Raw genomic sequence first — 18395 nt, forward strand, 5'->3', positions numbered from 1 at the left:
TGGAATCCCTCTGCTTTGGTTGCATGAGGAATTGTGAAGTTTGGGGGGAAGAAGTGCTGCAGTGCCAGCTTGTCCTTTTTTCTTCTTGCCCACAATGCTGTGGTTGGCTCTTTGGGAAATTCATGGTGTTTGCCTGCTGCATTTGGCTTCTGTATCCTTCAAAAACCCAGTTGTAGCTTCCTGGTTCTGCATGACACTTGGCAAAGGTTTGAGAAGTTGGAGGGGTGCTCTGGAATTGCCCAGGGAAAGTTCATAGCCAAAAAAATTACCCTACCAAAAAAACCCCAACAAAACAAAACAAAAACCCCAAAACAAACAAAAAATCCCCTTCCTGCCTCTCATCTCCTCTGTGTGCCAGCACCCATGTCCCAGGGACAGTGACCAGCAGCCAGCTCCTGTTCCTCTGGGCAGTTCCTAACACTGAAATGAGTCCCAGACTCTGGGATGTTCCCACACCACCACAACCTTGGCCCAAAGGGCTTAGGGTGTGGAATTTAAACCACAAAACCTCTCTCTGGATGGTCATGAGGGGTCATGGCCCAGCTTGGTGCACCACAGCAGCAGATGGAGAGCTCTGAGGCAGATTTTTGTGGGGCAGACACATTGCAAGCACATGGCCGAGTTTTGAGTCACCACTCAGCAGCAGGTACTCACTCTTGAGTAAAAGCAAAGGAAAAATGCTTTGTTCAGTCTTTTACTGGGCTGAAAACTGATAGAAGAAAGTGAGACAACCTCTTACTGGGCTTTTGCAGAGCTGGAAGTACATCCCTGTCCCTGCCCAATACTTCCCAGGCTTTTCTGTTGCTTGATTTGGGAACGCAGAACCTCATCCTGTGGCATTGAGGAGGAGCTGCAGTGCTTTGCTCTGCTCCTCTCTCTGCTTGGATCAGTGGGAGCTACATCTGCTCCTCATGCAGAGCTGTTCAGTGTTCTGGCTGTCAGCACAGGAAAATGGGGCAGGATGAGATGGATGGGCTGTGCTGCTTGTGTGGTATCTGCAGTGAGATGAGACATCAGCCAGAGAGAGGCACACACCATCCATGCACTCATCCCCACAACAACAGTTATTGCTGAAGGGCCTTTTTGTATTGATTGAGATGTGCAGAGGGAAAATTGCTTGGGAGATCTCTGGATTTTTTATTTCTTTTTTAATCATTTGAAGTTTGGTACATTTGGTGGGGGAGCTACCAAGTGGGAAGGTCAGCAGGGCCTCTCCTCTGCCATGCCTGGGGCACAGTGGCAGTCAGGGCTGCAAACTTCTCACCCCTTCCTCTGTCACCTCCTTTTGCCAGTGCTTCATAGAGAATAAAAACTTTATTGATATAAAAAAACTTCATTGCATAATGTCCACAGGGGTAAAATTGAGATTTGCTCAGGTTCCTATTTATTAACAAGGGTTTTCAGATTTTACATTCAGAGCTTTCAGAAGTGCCTTGGGTGATGTCCTGGGTGTGGAGTTGGAGGTGCTGCAGTGTGGCCACTGGGAGTGGCTGCTCATCAGTTCATTCCCAAGTGGTGGAACCTCCTTGGTGGCTCAAATTGGGCTCTGAGCCTCAGGAATTCTTCAAGTCACCCAAGTGCTGAGATCTGCCCAGTCCTTCAATCCTGACCAGCCATGGGATTTACTCTTCTTGTTCATTTTCTCTGTTGTTAGCTTGTAAACCTGTTAATTCATATTGATTCCTTTAATTTCCAAAGGAAATTGCTACAAGGTTAAGGTGGTACTGACAGAGGCTGTTTCCCACATGTTTTTAATTGGTGTTTAACCATTCTGAAAAATAGTGTTGGGGTGTGCTGGACAGTGCGTGTAAAGCAATCAAACAAAAAAAGGAACCAGACAGCATTTTAACTGAGAATGTTGTGATTTTGCATACTCAGAATCAGTTTTAACTTCTCCAAAACCATAATGCAAGGGTTTTACCCCTTGCTGTGGGGTGCTGCTCTTGGCAGGGGGATGGCACATCAATCCTCAGGCTCTGCAAGCTGAGCTGATGCACAGAGAGCCTGAAGGAGCCCCCAGCTGTCTCATCCCTCCACAAAGCTCTTTAAAAGCAAGTCCTCACAGCAAGACCTTCCTAGATAGGAAAAGAGTGTGGAGCTAGACAGGCTTTTAGTCTCTGCTGCAGTGGCTCTCCTTGCAGTCTGAGCAAAGAATTTGGATTCTGACTGAAAATTTCATTAGAGCAGTTGTTTGACAGAAAGCTGGCATGGCTGCATCCACCAGGCTGCCTGTGGAAAGCACGTTGGCTTTTGCTGGAAAAACCTCTGACAAATTCCAGAAGCTGCAAATGTGGCTTCTGGAGATGGTGTTTCTGTTTGACATTCACTTCTTTTGTCTTTCTTGGGCTTGATGGTGCCTCACAAGGATGCACTTAGGCAGTGGTAGTGTGGGGTGTTTGATGTCTTTTGGGCCACTTTCACCTCTGGCTGGGGTTTCTTGTCTGTCATGTGTCTCCAGAAAAGCCACAGCTTCTGTGAGCAGCATCTGTGGGTGTGCTCTGGAGTGCACCAGCCAGCCCAGCTGAGAGAAAATCAGTCTTGGGGGAAAAAATAAACTGGAGAGACTGAATTTGGCTGGGCAGCACCTCCTCCACACAGCACACTGCAGCCATGCAGCCTCAGTTTGATATTAAACTGCTTCAGCAGCTCTTCCTGTGGTGCTTTTTGCTGTGAGCTTTGAGTGGGTGGGACCAAGATAGAACTGCTCCAGTGGCTTCTTCTGGAACCTTCCTTGCTGGCCCCTGGGCAGAGCCCTGGTGTTCGTGTGGGTGGTCAGGAAAGCAAACAAGTGCCTGCAATGGTGTGGGCAGTGCTTTGTCAGCCTCTGGACCTGCTGTCCCTCACTTAAGCTCAGTCCTTTCCCATCTGGGGGATGAATTTTCCCTTATTCTGAATTGTGGGTTTCCTTAGTGTTTTGTTTTGTTGGTGGGGTTTTTTGATTTGCCTCAAGGTTTTTGATGAGCACAATGAATTTTCTGTTCTAATTGCCAAAAAATGACAAGTTCCCTGTAACCAGCAGCCTGACAGACTTTAGGTGGGCTGTTAAAGCTTTTGGAGTTGATCCTGAAAGCTGATGCATCTCCACAGTTTAGGAATGATGCACTTACTTTTTTTTTTAACAAACACAAATAATATATTTGCTGATTTGCTGCATTATCCCATCACCAGAAATGCAGTAAAATACCAGGGGGCTGTTACTGCAGTCCTTTCTGGTCACAGAATCCTTTTGGAGTCAAAGGTGGATTTGGATGGAGGCTCCTGTGTTGGGTATGTGGTGTCTGCCCTGGGTTACACACACACATATTCACACCTGGAAAAGTGCATTTCAAATAAAACACAGCAACAGCTATTTCTGAAGGCCCTGAAGATAGACTTAAATTAAGATCAGGCCAGCAGTCTGCTGGAAGTGGTGGCTGTTTTCATGCAATCCCTGCATGGTTTGAGGATCTTCTGCCCTGCAATTGCTCTCAGCTCCTGTAGATCCCAGGACACATTCCTGCTCCTCTATGAATTCATCACAGCTGTGCTGGTGAAACTGGGGTTTAGCACCAGCAGCTTTTCATGGCAGGATTGCATCTAGTCCAGGAGAGTGAATGTGGTGAAATCCCTGCTCAGTTTCTCTCTTGCAGTGAAGGGAGGTGGTGAACTCCTCGCTGTCCTAACTGGGCTTTTGTTTTGGTTTCTTTTACTGCAGTTGTTCTGCTTTCTATAAATAACCCCTGGAGCAGAAGCAGCAGCTGGTGGCCTTGCACTGAGTTGTCCAAACTGTGGGCTCCTCTGTGGTGTGTTCTGGGTTTTGGGAAATTATTGCTGAAAGAGCCTGGGGTTGTGATGATAAGGGAAGAGGAAGAGTGTGTAAAGTGCCAGGAAGCTGCTGGGAAAGTGGCACAGCTGGATTCCCATGCGCTTTGGGAAATTAAGGAGTTGCAGCCACTCCTGTTCAGGGCCAGATGTTGAGGGAGGCCAGCTGGAACATTTTGCAGCTTCTTAGGGCTCCCCTTGGGTTGTGGTGCCTGCTGGCTGCCCCGGGGGTGCCCTCTTGCACAAGAGCTCTGGGGTCACTGCAGCAATGCTCTGGGCAGAGCTCTGGGCAGTCAGGGAAGTGCTCCCCCAGGGATGGGCCCTGCAGGGTGTTTCCTGCACAGCCTCATCCTGCAGCAGGAGTGTTTATCCCAGGGATGGGCCCTGCAGGGTTTCCTGCACAGCCTCATCCTGCAGCAGGAGTGTTCATCCCCAGGGATGGGCCCTGCTGTGTTTCCTGCACAGCCTCATCCTGCAGCAGGAGTGTTTATCCCTAGGGATGGGCCCTGCAGGGTTTCCTGCACAGCCTCATCCTGCAGCAGGAGTGTTTATCCCAGGGATGGGCCCTGCAGCCTTTCCTGCACAGCCTCATCCTGCAGCAGGAGTGTTTATCCATAGGGATGGGCCCTGCAGCCTTTCCTGCACAGCCTCATCCTGCAGCAGGAGTGTTTATCACCAGGGATGGGCCCTGCAGGGTGTTTCCTGCACAGCCTCATCCTGCAGCAGGAGTGTTTATCCCCAGGGATGGGCCCTGCAGGGTGTTTCCTGCACAGCCTCATCCTGCAGCAGGAGTGTTTATCCCAGGGATAGGCCCTGCAGGGTGTTTCCTGCACAGCCTCATCCTGCAGCAGGAGTGTTTATCCCCAGGGATGGGCCCTGCAGGGTTTCCTGCACAGCCTCATCCTGCAGCAGGAGTGTTTTCCCACTGCTGCCCATGAATCTCAATTTATGCTGTGTTTAAAGCCCATGCTGGAAGGCTGACTCTCAGAATTCCAGAATTCAGAGCAGCTGCAGCTCCTGCTGGAGCCACTGACGTCAGCTGGAGCTGAGGGTGGTGTGAATTTTCTTCCTCCCAGTTCCATCCCCAATCATCTTGATGAAAAGGTCCAAGTTTGGCTTCAGTGATAACAAGCTGTCCACAGCAGCTGGCCAGGAAAAATTGCAAGAAGAATAGTCAATTCAAGTATTTGTGTTTATTTTATGATTGAGTTTTGGTAGTTCTGCTGATCAGTGACAGCATTATAGAGCAGGCATTTGGGTGCCACCTTTTGGGTCATCAGGCTTCTATGTTTGTGGATGTCAGATCCAGAAAAGGCATCCTGCTGGACCCAGGAGAGCCCCCTTGGGTGCTGGATGGAGTTTGAGCAACCCCATGGCAGAGGAGTTGGAATTGGATGGTTTTAAGGTCCCTTCCAAGCTTTCTGTGATTGCACAAAGTGCCCCTGAAGCTCCTGAGGATGGGATGCACCCAGAGCACAGCACAGGATGGCAGCAGAGGGGAGATGGGTGCTCAGAGCTCACAGCCAAACTTGGCAGATGTGTAACAGCTAAAGATCAGCCATAGAAACAGGAGCAGAAGGGCAGAGGCAGATCTGGTGCTTTGTTTGTTTTACAGCAGGAGCTCACAGCTGATTTTGGGGGCAGGGAAGCTGTGGTGCTCCCCAGGCCTTGGGGAGAAGGCTGGTGCCCCAGCCAAGGAGCTGACACAATGGGGGAACAAAATCTATGTAATTATTTCCTCCTTTATTGCCAGGAAACCAATCACAGCCTCAGTTCTCATTGGATAGTGTCTTGCAGATTTATTGAACATGTTTGCTGTACCTGCAGATGAATTTTCATAAGCAATGTTGGTATGTTTATGTTCTTTGAGCATTTCTGGAATGTGGCTGCTGAAAAGACACCATTTGGTTTGCATAATCAGCAAAAAAGAAAAGGTGATTAAGCATATGAATAGTTTTCATTGGCAGAGAGGTTGATGTGTTGAAATGTGATGGTTTTACAAAACACACTCAGTGCTGGGGGATCTTTTGCTGTCTTCAGTGTAGGCAGCTCCAAAATGTCTGCTGTGAAGCTGGGATAACACATGCCTTTATTTCTGAGTGTGATCTGCCTGCTTGGGCTATTTAGGGTTCTAGGGCAATTAAGAAATAAGTTCAGTTAAAAATGGTTTGAAGCAACTTCCAGCATATTCCAGATCAAAGTTATTTCATTGGTTCAAACACTCATGATGAAATAAAATAGAAAAAAAAATCTTTGGGGTATTTTTTTCCTTTTTGGAATTTGTGGTCTTGGTGTATAAATCATCTATATTATTTCAGTATTAAAAGTAAAGGACATTTTAATCATATTTGCTGCCATGCATCATAGACTGCTTTCTTAAACTTGGCAGTATGAGTTTGGAAGAGCTTGGCCAGATGGGTTTTCAGCACCTTCTGCTTCTGTATTGCTATCTTCAGGGCAATAATCTCTCTTTTGTATGTGGTAGGGATTTTTAATTTACTCACCCTGTTCACTGAAGAATGTGGCCTGAGAAAATTAGGTCTAAAATGGTTCATATACTGAGGGAATTTTTTACAGAGGCTGATTGGGTGGGTGGGGACAGGCTCTTCTGCTAAATCTGTGCAAATTTAATTTTTCAATCTAATTTTTCAAAATAAGGTTCCAATAAATTTGGATGTGCAAGGAAATGATTTATTGTTGTCCAGCTGTAAGCAGAAGAAACCCTTGACTCCAGACTGTACAATGCGATTTTTGGAAGACTTTTAAATCACACTTGTGCTTTCATTGAAGAATTCATGGTTCTGACTTCTTTCTTGGTGTATCTTGGACCATGTTTCCTGTTCTCTGTATTTTTTTTTCCAGATTACTGCGGGAGCAGTGGATCAGAGCCAAATATGAAAGAAAAGAGTTCATCCACAGTGAGAAGCAGGAGCCTTATTCTGCAGGTAATGAAAGACACTTCTGGCTGATAAGTTTTTTGATGTCCAGCATCTTCCATGTTCTTCCTCTCTGTTTATATGTTCTTTATGTTGATTATTGCCCATATCTCATTGAGTAGAACTAAGTATGGTCTTGTGCACAAGATCCCTCCTTGTCACTATAGGACACGAAATAACACGATGTGGACATGCTGCTCTTTCAAGGTAAAAGAGAGATTTTTAATTTCTGACTCCAACATTTATAGATTTCCAGAAGTGTCACCTCTCCAATGGCACTGGACAAACCAGCAGTCCATCAAATTTCTTGTCCTCCAGAAAAGAGTGCAAAACAACAAGTTATTTACATAAAGTGTGTGAGAAGGTTCGTTACAAGACTGTAAACATCAGAAGGGTTAGAAAAACTTAAAAAATCAGGGTGACACCTTCTGGCATTCCCTGCATTTGATTTGGAATATTGGGAATTTGGATACCTGATGGAAACAAATCAGTTATCAAGAGTCTTTCTATTGATTTCCCCAGGAGCAGGTCAGGCCAAGCACCAGTGGCTTTGTTTCTGGAGCAGGGGGTGTGAAGCTGGATTGAAAGCTGGAAATAAAAGGTGTTGTGTTTGTTTCAGAGCTCATTTCAGAGCTCTTTCAGCAGGTGACAGTGGCCTTGCAGGGGCTGGGATAGCAGAGCAGTGGCTTGGGTGATTTTCTTGCAGAAGAGCAGGATTTGAAGAGGAGACACAGAGCTCCACTGTGTTTGTGGTGTGGCTGCACCAGCATGAAAGTGCATGAAATTAGCTGGGTATTTCTTTGCTATATGTAAGTGGCATTTAATTTATTCTGCATTTTAAGTAGTTGACACCAGCTATGTGCTTGGATGGCTCTGGGATAATTTTATTAGCAAAGACCACGTTACAGATTAAAGGTTAAAATATTATTTTCATGATGCTTTTCAAGACTGATAATATGCAGGTAGCTCCAGCAGTTTGCTGTTATAAAAACCACAATTAAATTCTGATCTCATAAATTCTCAATTTATGCTTTGAGCATTTCAGCTCTGCTGTATTGTGTACATCAGGCACACGGTGTGTGGGGAGTATCCATATTCACAGAGAGTACATTAGGTGCATTCTTATTTTAGATTTTTATAAAAGCTGTCTGCTGGAGTCGGATGTGTTCTATTAGCAATAAATAGTTTGATTTCTTAGATAATTTTTGAATGTATCTGCCAATGTGGGTATAATACCCACCCAAGAATAATGTTTCCAATTTCTACCGTGCAACTTCTGGATATAAAAGCTGGGATTCAACCAAGTACTTGAGGAAAATGAATAATTTTAAGCACATGATGAGTCCTTTTGACTCTGAGAAGAGTGTGTACCTGGTTAAAGTGAAGTAGGTGCTTCAGTGCTGTGTGGGAAGAAGGGCAGTGTGTTCTGAGCTCTCTGAAAGATATTATAAGAAGAATTCAAAGGGGAGTTTATTTTAGCACTGTATTTTGTAGGTGTTCTTCAGTAATGTGGCTGCATAATATTTAACTGCATGCTGAAGTGATGGGGTTTTCTCACCTCTCTTTGAAGTTCAAAAGCCATTAAATACAGAATAGAAGAGAAGAGGGTGAGCCATTTTCAGTGAGCAGTGCTCTGGGGAAGAGGAGGGGAAGAGAAGCAGGCTGGTGGGCATCATGGAAGTGATTTTAGGTTGTGAAGTGTCTCTGAGAATGGCACTATCTCCAAAACCCAGCACAGGAGCCACACAAATGACCTGGAATGCCATTTGTTGGTTGTCCTGGACTGTAAATTCCAAGGGAAGCTTTGGCAGGTGGCTCCTCCTTGGAGGGACCAGGTTGATGTTACAACAAAACAAAGCTGGGGATGCCCACACCAAACACTCCCTTCTGCTGCACCATCAGAACCCCCAGGGGTGGCTGCCCCCCTGCCCTTCACCCTGTGCCAAAAAATGCTCCTTCTCCAGCCTGTCCTGCAAACCAGCTGCTGATGCAGCTTTCAGCTCTCAGGCTGGGACCTGGATGTTTCCTGGGGTCGTGTCCTGAGAAGAGAGCCCAGGGAAAACCCTGTGTCCTGTGGGAAGGCAGCACTCTGAATGTCACACTCTGAATGTCACACCATCATTTAGGCTTAAAGGTCATGGAGTCCAGCATTGGCTCAGCACTGCCAAGGCCATGTCCCCAGCAGAAATGTTCCTGGGTGGGTGTGTTGGACAGTTCCTGTCCCATTCCAGTGCCATGGGGCTGCTCTGTCCCTGTGCTGCTCACACTGCTGGGTCTCCTGTGCCTGCCCCTGCCAGGCTCAGCACAGCTGGGGATGGCACAGGGGCTGGGCTGCTGCTTTTTCCACTGACCTGAACTGTCTGTGAGCAAACCACGGTGCCACCAACACCAGGGTGTCCTCCTGCCCACCCCACATCCAGCTGTGTCTCACTGAGGTGTGCTTCTATCTCTGTTCCTTCCTAATGCTGCCTCAAACCATTTTTCCTCACCCTCCTGAATTCCCTGGAGCAGTGTCAGGTTACCAGTTTCTAAGCATGAAACATTTTGTTGCTAATAGAAATGTCAGTATCCATTTTCTCATGTTTGCTGGAAGATTTAATTCCATTTTCCAGTCCCAGGGGCTATTTTGCATTCTGATGTTTGTTCAATAATTGCATGAAAAATAAGAAAATGCTATATTGGAATAGTTTTGAGCAACATCCTTTTCCAGGCAGCCTGATGGAACCCCTGGTCAGAAATTCAGTGTCTTTCAGAACATCCTTTGGGGAGAGACTGTCTGGAGCCTGTAGATGCCAGGCAGAAGCTCTCACAGCATTTCTCCTGCCAGACTCAGGAGAAATGAGCCTTGGGACAGGAGTGTCAGATGTGCAGGTCAGGGCTGAGAGGCTCGTGCAGGGAAGCCTGGCAGGAGGATGCAGCAAACTGGGGAGGGGGTGAATCAGAGGAGTGTGGGATGCAAAGGCAGCAGCTGCCCCAAAAGGTCCTGCATATCTCCCAAACTGCTGGGAAACCTCTGCCTCAGGGGCTGCAGAGCGATGCCAGTAGCAGGATCAGAACTGGGAAACAAAGACACTTCCCATGTGCAGAAATCCCCAGGGTGGGCAGTGCTGAGCACTGAAAGCAGCTCTTGAGCCTGGCTGTGGATCCATGGGTGCTGGTTGAGTCCCCAGCGAGATCTCCCCTCCTGGGGATGTGCACTCACAGTCACTCACCCTCGGTGGGAGATTCTCGGGGTTTCTGTGGTCAAGGTGACCCCAAGGTGTTGGAAATTCTCTTTTTCCCAGCCCTGAGACTGAAGAAGGAGTCAGGATTGCTCAGCTGTGGTTTTGTTTATTCTCTGTTATCTATAACATTGTTTTTCTGACCTGCTGAGGTCTGTCCAGCAAGTCAGCCCATGGCATACTGACTGCCTCAGAGGTGGTGTTATCTTTTTATACTAAAAACTGCATGTACTTTATTTACAATAATTTTCCAATACCTATCACCTATGTTAGACAGTGAGCTTCTACTCTAAACCAATCCAAAAGTGCCACCATCACCCAGAAGATGGAGGCTAGGAAGAAGAAAGAAGAAGGACAAGGCACGCCCAAATCCCTTCATCTTGGCTTTTGAACCCCCATTCTAAAAACCCTAAAATTCTATTTTTCTACCTTGTGACAAACAAACTATCATTCTACTTAAACTCTCGTGGCTTGTGAATCCTCATATAAAGCTGGTCATTGTTTCCATGGGTTAAAATCAAAGGCACAGGTGTCTTTGACTCCGTGCCAAGGTCTCTGAGCCCCCTGGCAGGGACTCGAGCCATCCAGGGCAGCCAGAGGGATGTCCTGGCTTCTGACAGGAGATCACAGTGGAAACTCCTAAAAGGGAGATTTAGAGTTCCTTGCTCCCCTAGGAAGCCTTGGAGCACAAGCCCTTTCAGCTCCTCTGCCCCATTATTGTTTCAGACTGATGGTTCTGTTGTTAATGAGAATATCAGCACCATTGACTGCAGAGCTCAGATGGTGCAGTGAGATCAGTAAAACTGTGATTAAATGTTTCAGTGATCCACTATTGATTCCCAGAGACATCCTCTTATACATTTGAGCTCTTCATTCAGCTGTAGTATGAGCTAAATAATTTGTTTGCCCTAGCCAGACTTCATGAAACAAAACATTATTTACACCCCAGCAATCCTAATTAACACCGTGGCCACATCCCTTTCTCTAGCAGTACATTTCTTGTACAACAGCTCAGAATGATGCCAGTCTTGAGACTCTCACATTAATGTGGTTCAGGTTGGCTTTATCCCTTCTGGTAAATGAACTGGCAAAATTACTGTCAGTCTCCAGCTAATTGTCCCTCCTAAAGGAGTTTAATGGGGCATGGGTGCTGAATTCTCCTGGAAACAGGGGACAGTTGTAATTGCCATCAAAGTCTGGATCTGTATCTCAAGGCCATTGTAAGGTTTGATAAATTTAAAAAATATTTTGATCAGTTTTAAAAAGCTTGGTTGTTTTCCACTGCTGTTGATAGATGGCAGTTATGGCAATGCTTCCAAGAGGATCTGCTGGAAGTGAGTTCAGTTGGGTGCTCTTGATTTCCCTTAATCAAAGGGATTTATTTTAACCAAGGGAGGGGTGGAGGAAGCAAAAGGGAATCGTTTTTGCAGGGCTGGAGCACTGTGATGATAAACACTGGTCAAGGTGAAGCTGCTCTGATGCATCTCAGGCTGCAGATGAGAGAATGGGAATGTGGCTGAGAACAGAAGGGAATTGTTTTGCCCTTTGAGCTTTGACTGCTTTCATTCATTGGTCTTGGGAAGCTGGGGCTCCTCAGCTGATAAAAACTGTCACAGGTCCCATGGAAGTGTTGGAGGAGTCCAGATTTGCACCAGGTGAAGGTTTAAACCCTGTCCTTTGGGGTGGAAGTTGGAGGACTGGGATTATTTGACTGATTATTTTTATCCACAGATGGGTGGGATGACCTCTTGGGTTGCAGAGTAAAATAATGTGGTGCTACTGCAACCTGAGGTGGCCTGTGAGCTTCCACTGGAGCTGCTGAGAAAGCTGGAACATACAGGCAAACCTTTGGGCATATTAGCAAAGCCAGTGATGCTTTAGGCTCTGTTGGATTGCATTCCTGGATTTGTAGTGCTGTGGGATGGATCATGTTGTCACTATTCAGGTGAGCTGGGGTTTATTCAGGTAGCATTTCTCTGGAGGTGCCTATTTGCTTGTACCATCTTCTGTCAGCACCCTTAGGATTACTTGACTTCTGTGTTGTTTCCTATTTGTCTGCAAATATGATGGCAAAATAAATTATGAGACATAAAAGAACACCCTAAAATAGTAAAATCTGTTAATGTGCACTTTCCATTCCATGAGGCTCTTGCATAATTTGGGCAGCAGTTTGAATTAATTTTCCCCTGCACTCACACAGTTGGAAGGAGCTCTGACTGCAAAGCACTGGAGAAAACACAGGGGACACAAAAATGTCCTTCCCCAGTGTGAGGAACAGACCCTTATTAGCTCAGTGTGACCTGCAGTGATGTAATGCAGTTTATTTTGGGCCTCATCAGACAAAACAGTGAGCAGTGTTGCAGTTCAAATCCAATTATTTTAACTGACAGACCTGATCCTCTGCTGTCTCTTACCCCATTTCCTCCAGCTACTGAGGAGCTGTGGGTGTCAGAGCCACGCCAGCTCTGCTCTGGATTTTTTCACAGCCTCAGAAGGAAATTACAGGGCTGAGCAGCACCCAGGGAGCAAACCAGTGCTAATGGCAGCTTCACAGGACACGGGGTTTTCTGCACATCAGACAGCCCAAAGCACTGAGCAAAGAAATAAAGCATCAGCCTGAGGGCTGCTGGTGGCCTTTGCTGAGCCCTGAACACGCGTGGTGTTTCAGGAGCTGCTGCTGCAGGAGGGGTGTGAAGCCACAGGAGAACCATCCCCTCCCTTTGCTCTGCAAACAAACAAACTTTGCAGTGGAGCCCAGGGTGGAGCTGGGCTGGGGACAGGAGGGGTGGGGACACTGTGGGGGTGGGAAGATGGATGGATGGATGGATGGATGGATGGATGGATGGATGGATGGATGGATGGATGGATGGATGGATGGATGGATGGATGGGTGGGGACAGGAAAGGTCTTCTGACCGGGGGGTGCTTGCAAGAAGGTGAGAGTAGAGAGGGCTGCAGGCTCAGGGGAGCAGTCTGTGCAGTGTGCAGGTTTTTAGTGCTGCACAGATGGAGCTGTGGTGGGAAATGTGCTGCCCCACAGTGGTGTTTGTGTTTTCCCCAGGTGCTGTCACATACACAGGCTTACCTGTGCCAGGGAATCACTGCCCTGGGCTTGGTGCAGCTCCTGTGCTGCAGGGAAGGACAGTTGGACCAGGAAGAAAAGGGTGCTGGTGAGAAGGTTTAAAGAAATTACAAAGTCCCCATTCAGGGCACTGTAGCAGTGTGAGGGCTGTGGCAGAGTGTTCCAGATTTGGGCTCCCATGAGAGGTGCAAGAGAGACAAAGGTGGGTTGTGTTGTTGGGGTTTTTTTCCTATTGCTTGCACTGGTTTATGCTGTCTGGAAGTCTTTATGTGGAACACTGCTCCATCCCACTGGACCTGCTCTGTGGTCAGAGCATCACCCCTGTGGAGTGAATTGAAAAGGGTGAGACAGAGCTGATGTGTGAAACCAGCTTCTTGTAAGTGGGGAGAAGTGCTGTAAGTCCTTCCTTTAGCTGCTGACAAGATACTGGACCTGCATCTTAAATAAGAGAGTTAAGCCAAACCCCTGTGGCTGAGTGGTTGTCAGCTAATCAAGAGCTGCTTTTAGCACTAGGAAGGGTTTGAGCCAGCTCATGTGTGTGGTCAGGATGGTAGCCAGCTGCCATCTCAGCTTCTCTCATGCAGACCAGCAGGAAGATTTAGTTCACTGTTGTTTTTTCCCCTAGTGCAGCCCACATCCTTGGCTGATGTTCCTCTTTATATTCCCACCAGCTCCAGGGCAGCTCTGCTGGCTTTTCCCAGGTGAGCAGGGTCAGGGTGATGCTGAGCTGAGTCCTGCACAAACACAGAGCAGGATGGGGGTAAGGTGAGAGCAGGAGGGGCCAGCCCCTCACACAGGAGAGGCAGTGCCCCACTACTGGGGTGGTTCTGGGGATGAGGATGGTTTTTTAAATTACCCCATTGCTTTATAAGCGAGTGAGAGAGAGAGGAGTGTTCAGCAACTACAGGAGCCACATCTGGCTGAAATTATCCAAGATGCTGAGAAACCAGAGGGAGAGATGGATGAGCAATGCTCACAGAAGCCTTGGTTCCTTAGGAAACAGAGCTCACAGGAGCAGTAAGAGAAACCACGAGATAAGAGCAGCCATGTGGGGGGTTATCAGCAGCATCTCCCTGGGCTTTGTGCAGGCACCGTGTGCTATAGGAGAGGGCAGTGGTGCAGAGCAAGGTCACCTGCCTGGGTGCCCTGGGGTCTGCAGGAGCATCCCAGTGCCTTCCAGGGCTGGGTGGCATTGCCTGGTTTGGGTTGGTGTGTGTGAAGCAATCCTGCATCATTTCCATGCTGTGCTGCCATGGTCAGGGCAAGTGTCCCTGGCCATGGTGCAGCGCAGGGCTGTGCCTCCTCTCTGACCTGACAAGGTACAGAAATACTTCAGCATCGTTTTGTGGGTTTTTTCTTAATCCTTTTCTCCCTTCCCCCAGTTCCTTATGAGCTTACAACATCTCCTTGTGCTAAAAATAGCCTTTGGGGTGGGAGTGAAGCTGTGGCTCTGACCGCCCCTTGTTCGGGGCTGTGGCACCAGCCCAGGGCAGCCCCCGCCAGTGTCCAGGTGTCTGAGTGTCCAAGTGTCTGGGTGTCCAAGTGTCTGGGTGTCCAAGTGTCTGAGTGTCCAAGTGTCTGGGTGTCCCACTGTCCAGATGTCCAAGACTGGAGCAGCTCCACCAGCTCATGTCACTGATGTTGCAATGGCAGCTCAGAGTGGTTTGTAAATGGGCCATGGGTCCTCTGCTAAACAAAACCAGTTTCTAATCCTCACTGTCTGCTTGGAGTTTGGGGCAGTGCTGAAATCTCTGCAGGGATTGTGATGTTTGTGTCCCTGTACCCAAATCCAGAGTTTGGGGCAGTGCTGGAGTCTCTGCAGGGGTTGTGATGTTTGTGTTCCTGTACCCAAAGCCAAGCCCTGGCCCTGGAGGTATTTCTGCTGAGGGCAGTGAGGTTTGAAATGTCACTGTATAAACACCAGGTCACGTTGGGCTCTGAACACCACAGTAAAAGCTTTAGTGCCACATAATGCTGTGAATTTATAAATGGCCCTGAATGCCTTGGCTGTGTTAGGTGTCTTTAAAGTGAATTATATTGTGCATATAAAGAGTTTATTTTCCCCTCATTCTGCTTTTTTGCTGGAATATTTCCTGTAATGCCAGTGACTTGCCTCCTGATTTACACCATATATAGAAATGTAGAAAAAGCCTAATTATAATTGGCTCTTCTAACATTTTGTGAGCTGAACTTCTGAAAATACTGGCTGCATCTTGATCCAAAGGTCTGAGTTTTTCAGAAGTTTCTGTGAGTGTAAATCTCTATTTAACCTCAATGCAGATGTGACTGATGGGCAAACAGCTGTCAAAAGCTTTAGCCAGCCTTGATCTTACTCTGTAGAGAGGAATTTTCAATATAGAGAAATAAGTTAATTTATTTCTACTTAATAACCTCCAAAAGAAGTTGCTGCTTAGCTCTGACTGCTTTTTAATGTCACTGTTATCTGATGCTAGTTATAAAATGGATTAAATTCTCTTCTGATGCTTGAAAGGCTCAAGCATTAGAGCAGGGCTTTGAGAGAAGCTCCATCATTTTCTGCTCTGCCCCTCACTGATGGGAAGCTCTTGTTTTTGTGGCTCAGGGCAGCAGCGTGCATCAGGAAGATGTGGCTGTCACAGGATCTGTGGAGCATCCCTCACTGTGGGATGCTTTTTTGTGCTGTCTTAGCCTCTCTTTCCAATCCCTGCAAGAAGATGCCTCATAGACCTAGAGATAGAAATAAAAAAGTAATAGCAGCATGGTTAAAAAGCAGCAAGAATCTGATATTATGTTGAGAATTCATGTTGGCTTTTGCAAAGCAGAGGTGTGGGCATGGAGGGGAAGATGCTTTGTGGTAGGGAGTCATGGCACCAGTTCCCTGCAGGGCATGTTGGTGCTTGGTGTGCTAGGATTGCATCAGTGGTGCCTGCTGTTAAACCATCATTTCCAGTAAATTCCCAGCAACTGATTCCAGTATTTGGCAGAGCCAAAGCACCAGGTTTGGCTCTCTCTGGATTTCAGCAAAACCCTGTCCCAAATCTCTGCCCTCAGTCCTGCCCTTGTCTGTAAGGCCTTGGCTGCAGGGTCCCAAAGTGTGGCTGCATTTTCCCTCCTCCCAGCTGGCACCAGGAGCAGCTCCTCTGCTTGGCAGGGGCACCCAGGGCAGCTGGAGGTGGGGCTGATCTCTGCACAGGCTGATCTGGGGCTGAATGAGCAGCACAGGGAGGCTGCACCTCTGGCATGGAGCTCTGCCCTGTCTCAGTGCCCCAGAGAATGCAGGGATTTGGCATCACAGCCAGGCAGGGACTGTATCAGGGAATTTGGCTTCTTGGCTGGGTTTTGCAGCCTGCTGTGAGCTTGGTGCTGGGCAGGTTCTGCTGATGCTTCTCCTTGTGGTCGCAGGAGCAGGGGGGAGCATGGCAGGGAGGGATGCAGGATGTCAGGCTAAGTGGCAGCAGGGCTCTGGTCCTCTCCAGAAAGGATGCAGCCTCCACTATTGGCTTTTTAAAGGAACATTTTAGCATTTCAAGGATGCTCAAGAGCATTTTGGGTTTTGTTTTGCTCTGAGTGCTGTACAGATGCCCCCAAAAGCAGCCCCTGTCCAGGGGTTTCCATCAGAGGGCTGGGGCTGGGAGTGCCTGGTGGGAATTGCAAACCCTGCAGTTGTCCCAGCCCAGCCCAAGGTCACTGGAGGCTGCTGTGCTCTTGTCAGGAGTGGGTTAAAGCACGAGCATCCCTCCAGGGAGCAACCTTGCCTGGCACAGAAACCTCCTCTGCTGCTGCCCAGCCACAGAGCAGCTTCTGTTCTCCAGCCCTGACATCAGCCCTGGCTGGGATGTGAGTCACACTGGGAGCCAGGCTCAGGGAGCTGCTCCCCCTCCCACACCCCCTCAGCGAGGTGAAGACCCCTGGGTGGGTCTGAGCCCCCCTGGGTGGGTCTGAGCCCTCTTGAGTGGGTCTGAGTCCCCCTGGGTGGGTCTGAGCTCCTCTGGATGGGTCTGAGCCCTCTTGAGTGGGTCTGAGTCGCCCTGGGTGGGTCTGAGCCCTCTTGAGTGGGTCTGAGCCCCTCTGGGTGGGTCTAAGCCCCTCTTGGGTGGGTCTGAGCCCCCCTGGGTGGGTCTGAGCCCTCCTGCTCCCCCCTCACCTGTGCAGCACCTGGTGTGTGTCAGGTGTGACCTTGGCAGCCCCAGGAGCAGGGCAGGACCCCAGTGGGGCTCTGTGAAGTCTGGCATCCATGCCTTGGCACTTGTGCGGTGGGGTTTGGGTACAAAAAAGGGGAATTAAGGCCTGATTTGTTTTTGGTTTTTTTCCAAAACCTTTTGTCTAATAGAGAGGAAGAGTTTAAGATGAAAGGCTCTGGAGAGAGATTGAAATGGCTGAAGGAGGAAAGTTTGCAGGGCAGAATGTTCAGCTGAAGCAGATGGGACCCCACTGCTGATGCTCAGTCTCCTTTTCATGTCTTCCTAGTGTAATCCTTTATGCATTTAACATTACACAACTCCATGTCAGGACTTGCTCCAAGAAACCTTTCCCCATCCTCTCCTTGGGGGTTTGAGGGAAATGCAGTCATTGCTTTAAAACAAATGACTGCTTCTTCTTCTGCCTTGGTGTGCCCTGGCACTGCTGCCATGGGAAGTGGATGGGGGGAGATGCTTTGCAGGTCACTTCTGCTCTCTGCAGCCTCGCCCAGAGCAAAGCAAAAACTCACACAGTGAGTGAACAAACATTGAACCAAATTGCCTTGGAAGGAAATGGATCCATTTCAAAAAATCCACTCAAGAAACCAGGAGCAGATCTAAGCCCCAGCCAGACTGGCAGCACCCTCTGCAGCATCCCTGAGGGTTTGGGAAGGGCACTCCTGCCTGTGGTGGGTCCCAGCCTTGCTCCCTGTCAGCAAATTCACAATACAAATGCTGTAAATATCAAATAGGACAAGGCACATCAAAGGGCTGTTTAACAAACTGAACTCAGGAGGAGGATGCAGGGGCAGATGACAGCATGGTTTGTCTCACCATTACTTTTTCCCGTGCAAGGGAGCAGGGCTGTGGCAGGGACTTGCTCCCATGCCAGGATGTGCTGACATTTCCACAGGACTGGCATCATATGACCAGGAGCTGGAGAAGCCTTTCAGTGCCTTTCAGGACTGTTTGGAAGTGCTGATTCAGAGGTGGTGCAGACCCCTCTGAAGGAGCAGTGCCGCCTCCCGGGGCTCTGTGGGAATCAAGGGAAGAGGCTGCGCCACTTCCCAGCCTTGATGAGGATACAAAGTCGCCACCAAAAGGCAAAGGAGAGGGCTCCACATGCAAAAGCTTGTCTTTTAGAGTTAAATTTGGTGCATTTTTATTTTTTCTATCTCTCTGAGCTATGGCAAGAGGCC

At 48.2% G+C, this 18395-nt stretch overlaps 1 protein-coding gene across 1 annotated transcript in view; it reads left to right on the forward strand.

Moving 5' to 3' along the window:
• ADAP1 (ArfGAP with dual PH domains 1) overlaps positions 1-18395 on the forward strand; it is a 50408-nt gene that overhangs the window by 15037 nt on the left and 16976 nt on the right. The window contains exon 4 of the mRNA XM_054643419.2: positions 6664-6746. Within this exon, the coding sequence (XP_054499394.1) occupies positions 6664-6746 (83 nt within the window). The remainder of the gene's footprint in view (positions 1-6663; positions 6747-18395) is intronic.

Source organism: Agelaius phoeniceus, chromosome 16 (genome assembly GCF_051311805.1).
Source record: "Agelaius phoeniceus isolate bAgePho1 chromosome 16, bAgePho1.hap1, whole genome shotgun sequence".
NCBI classification, from domain to species: domain Eukaryota; kingdom Metazoa; phylum Chordata; class Aves; order Passeriformes; family Icteridae; genus Agelaius; species Agelaius phoeniceus.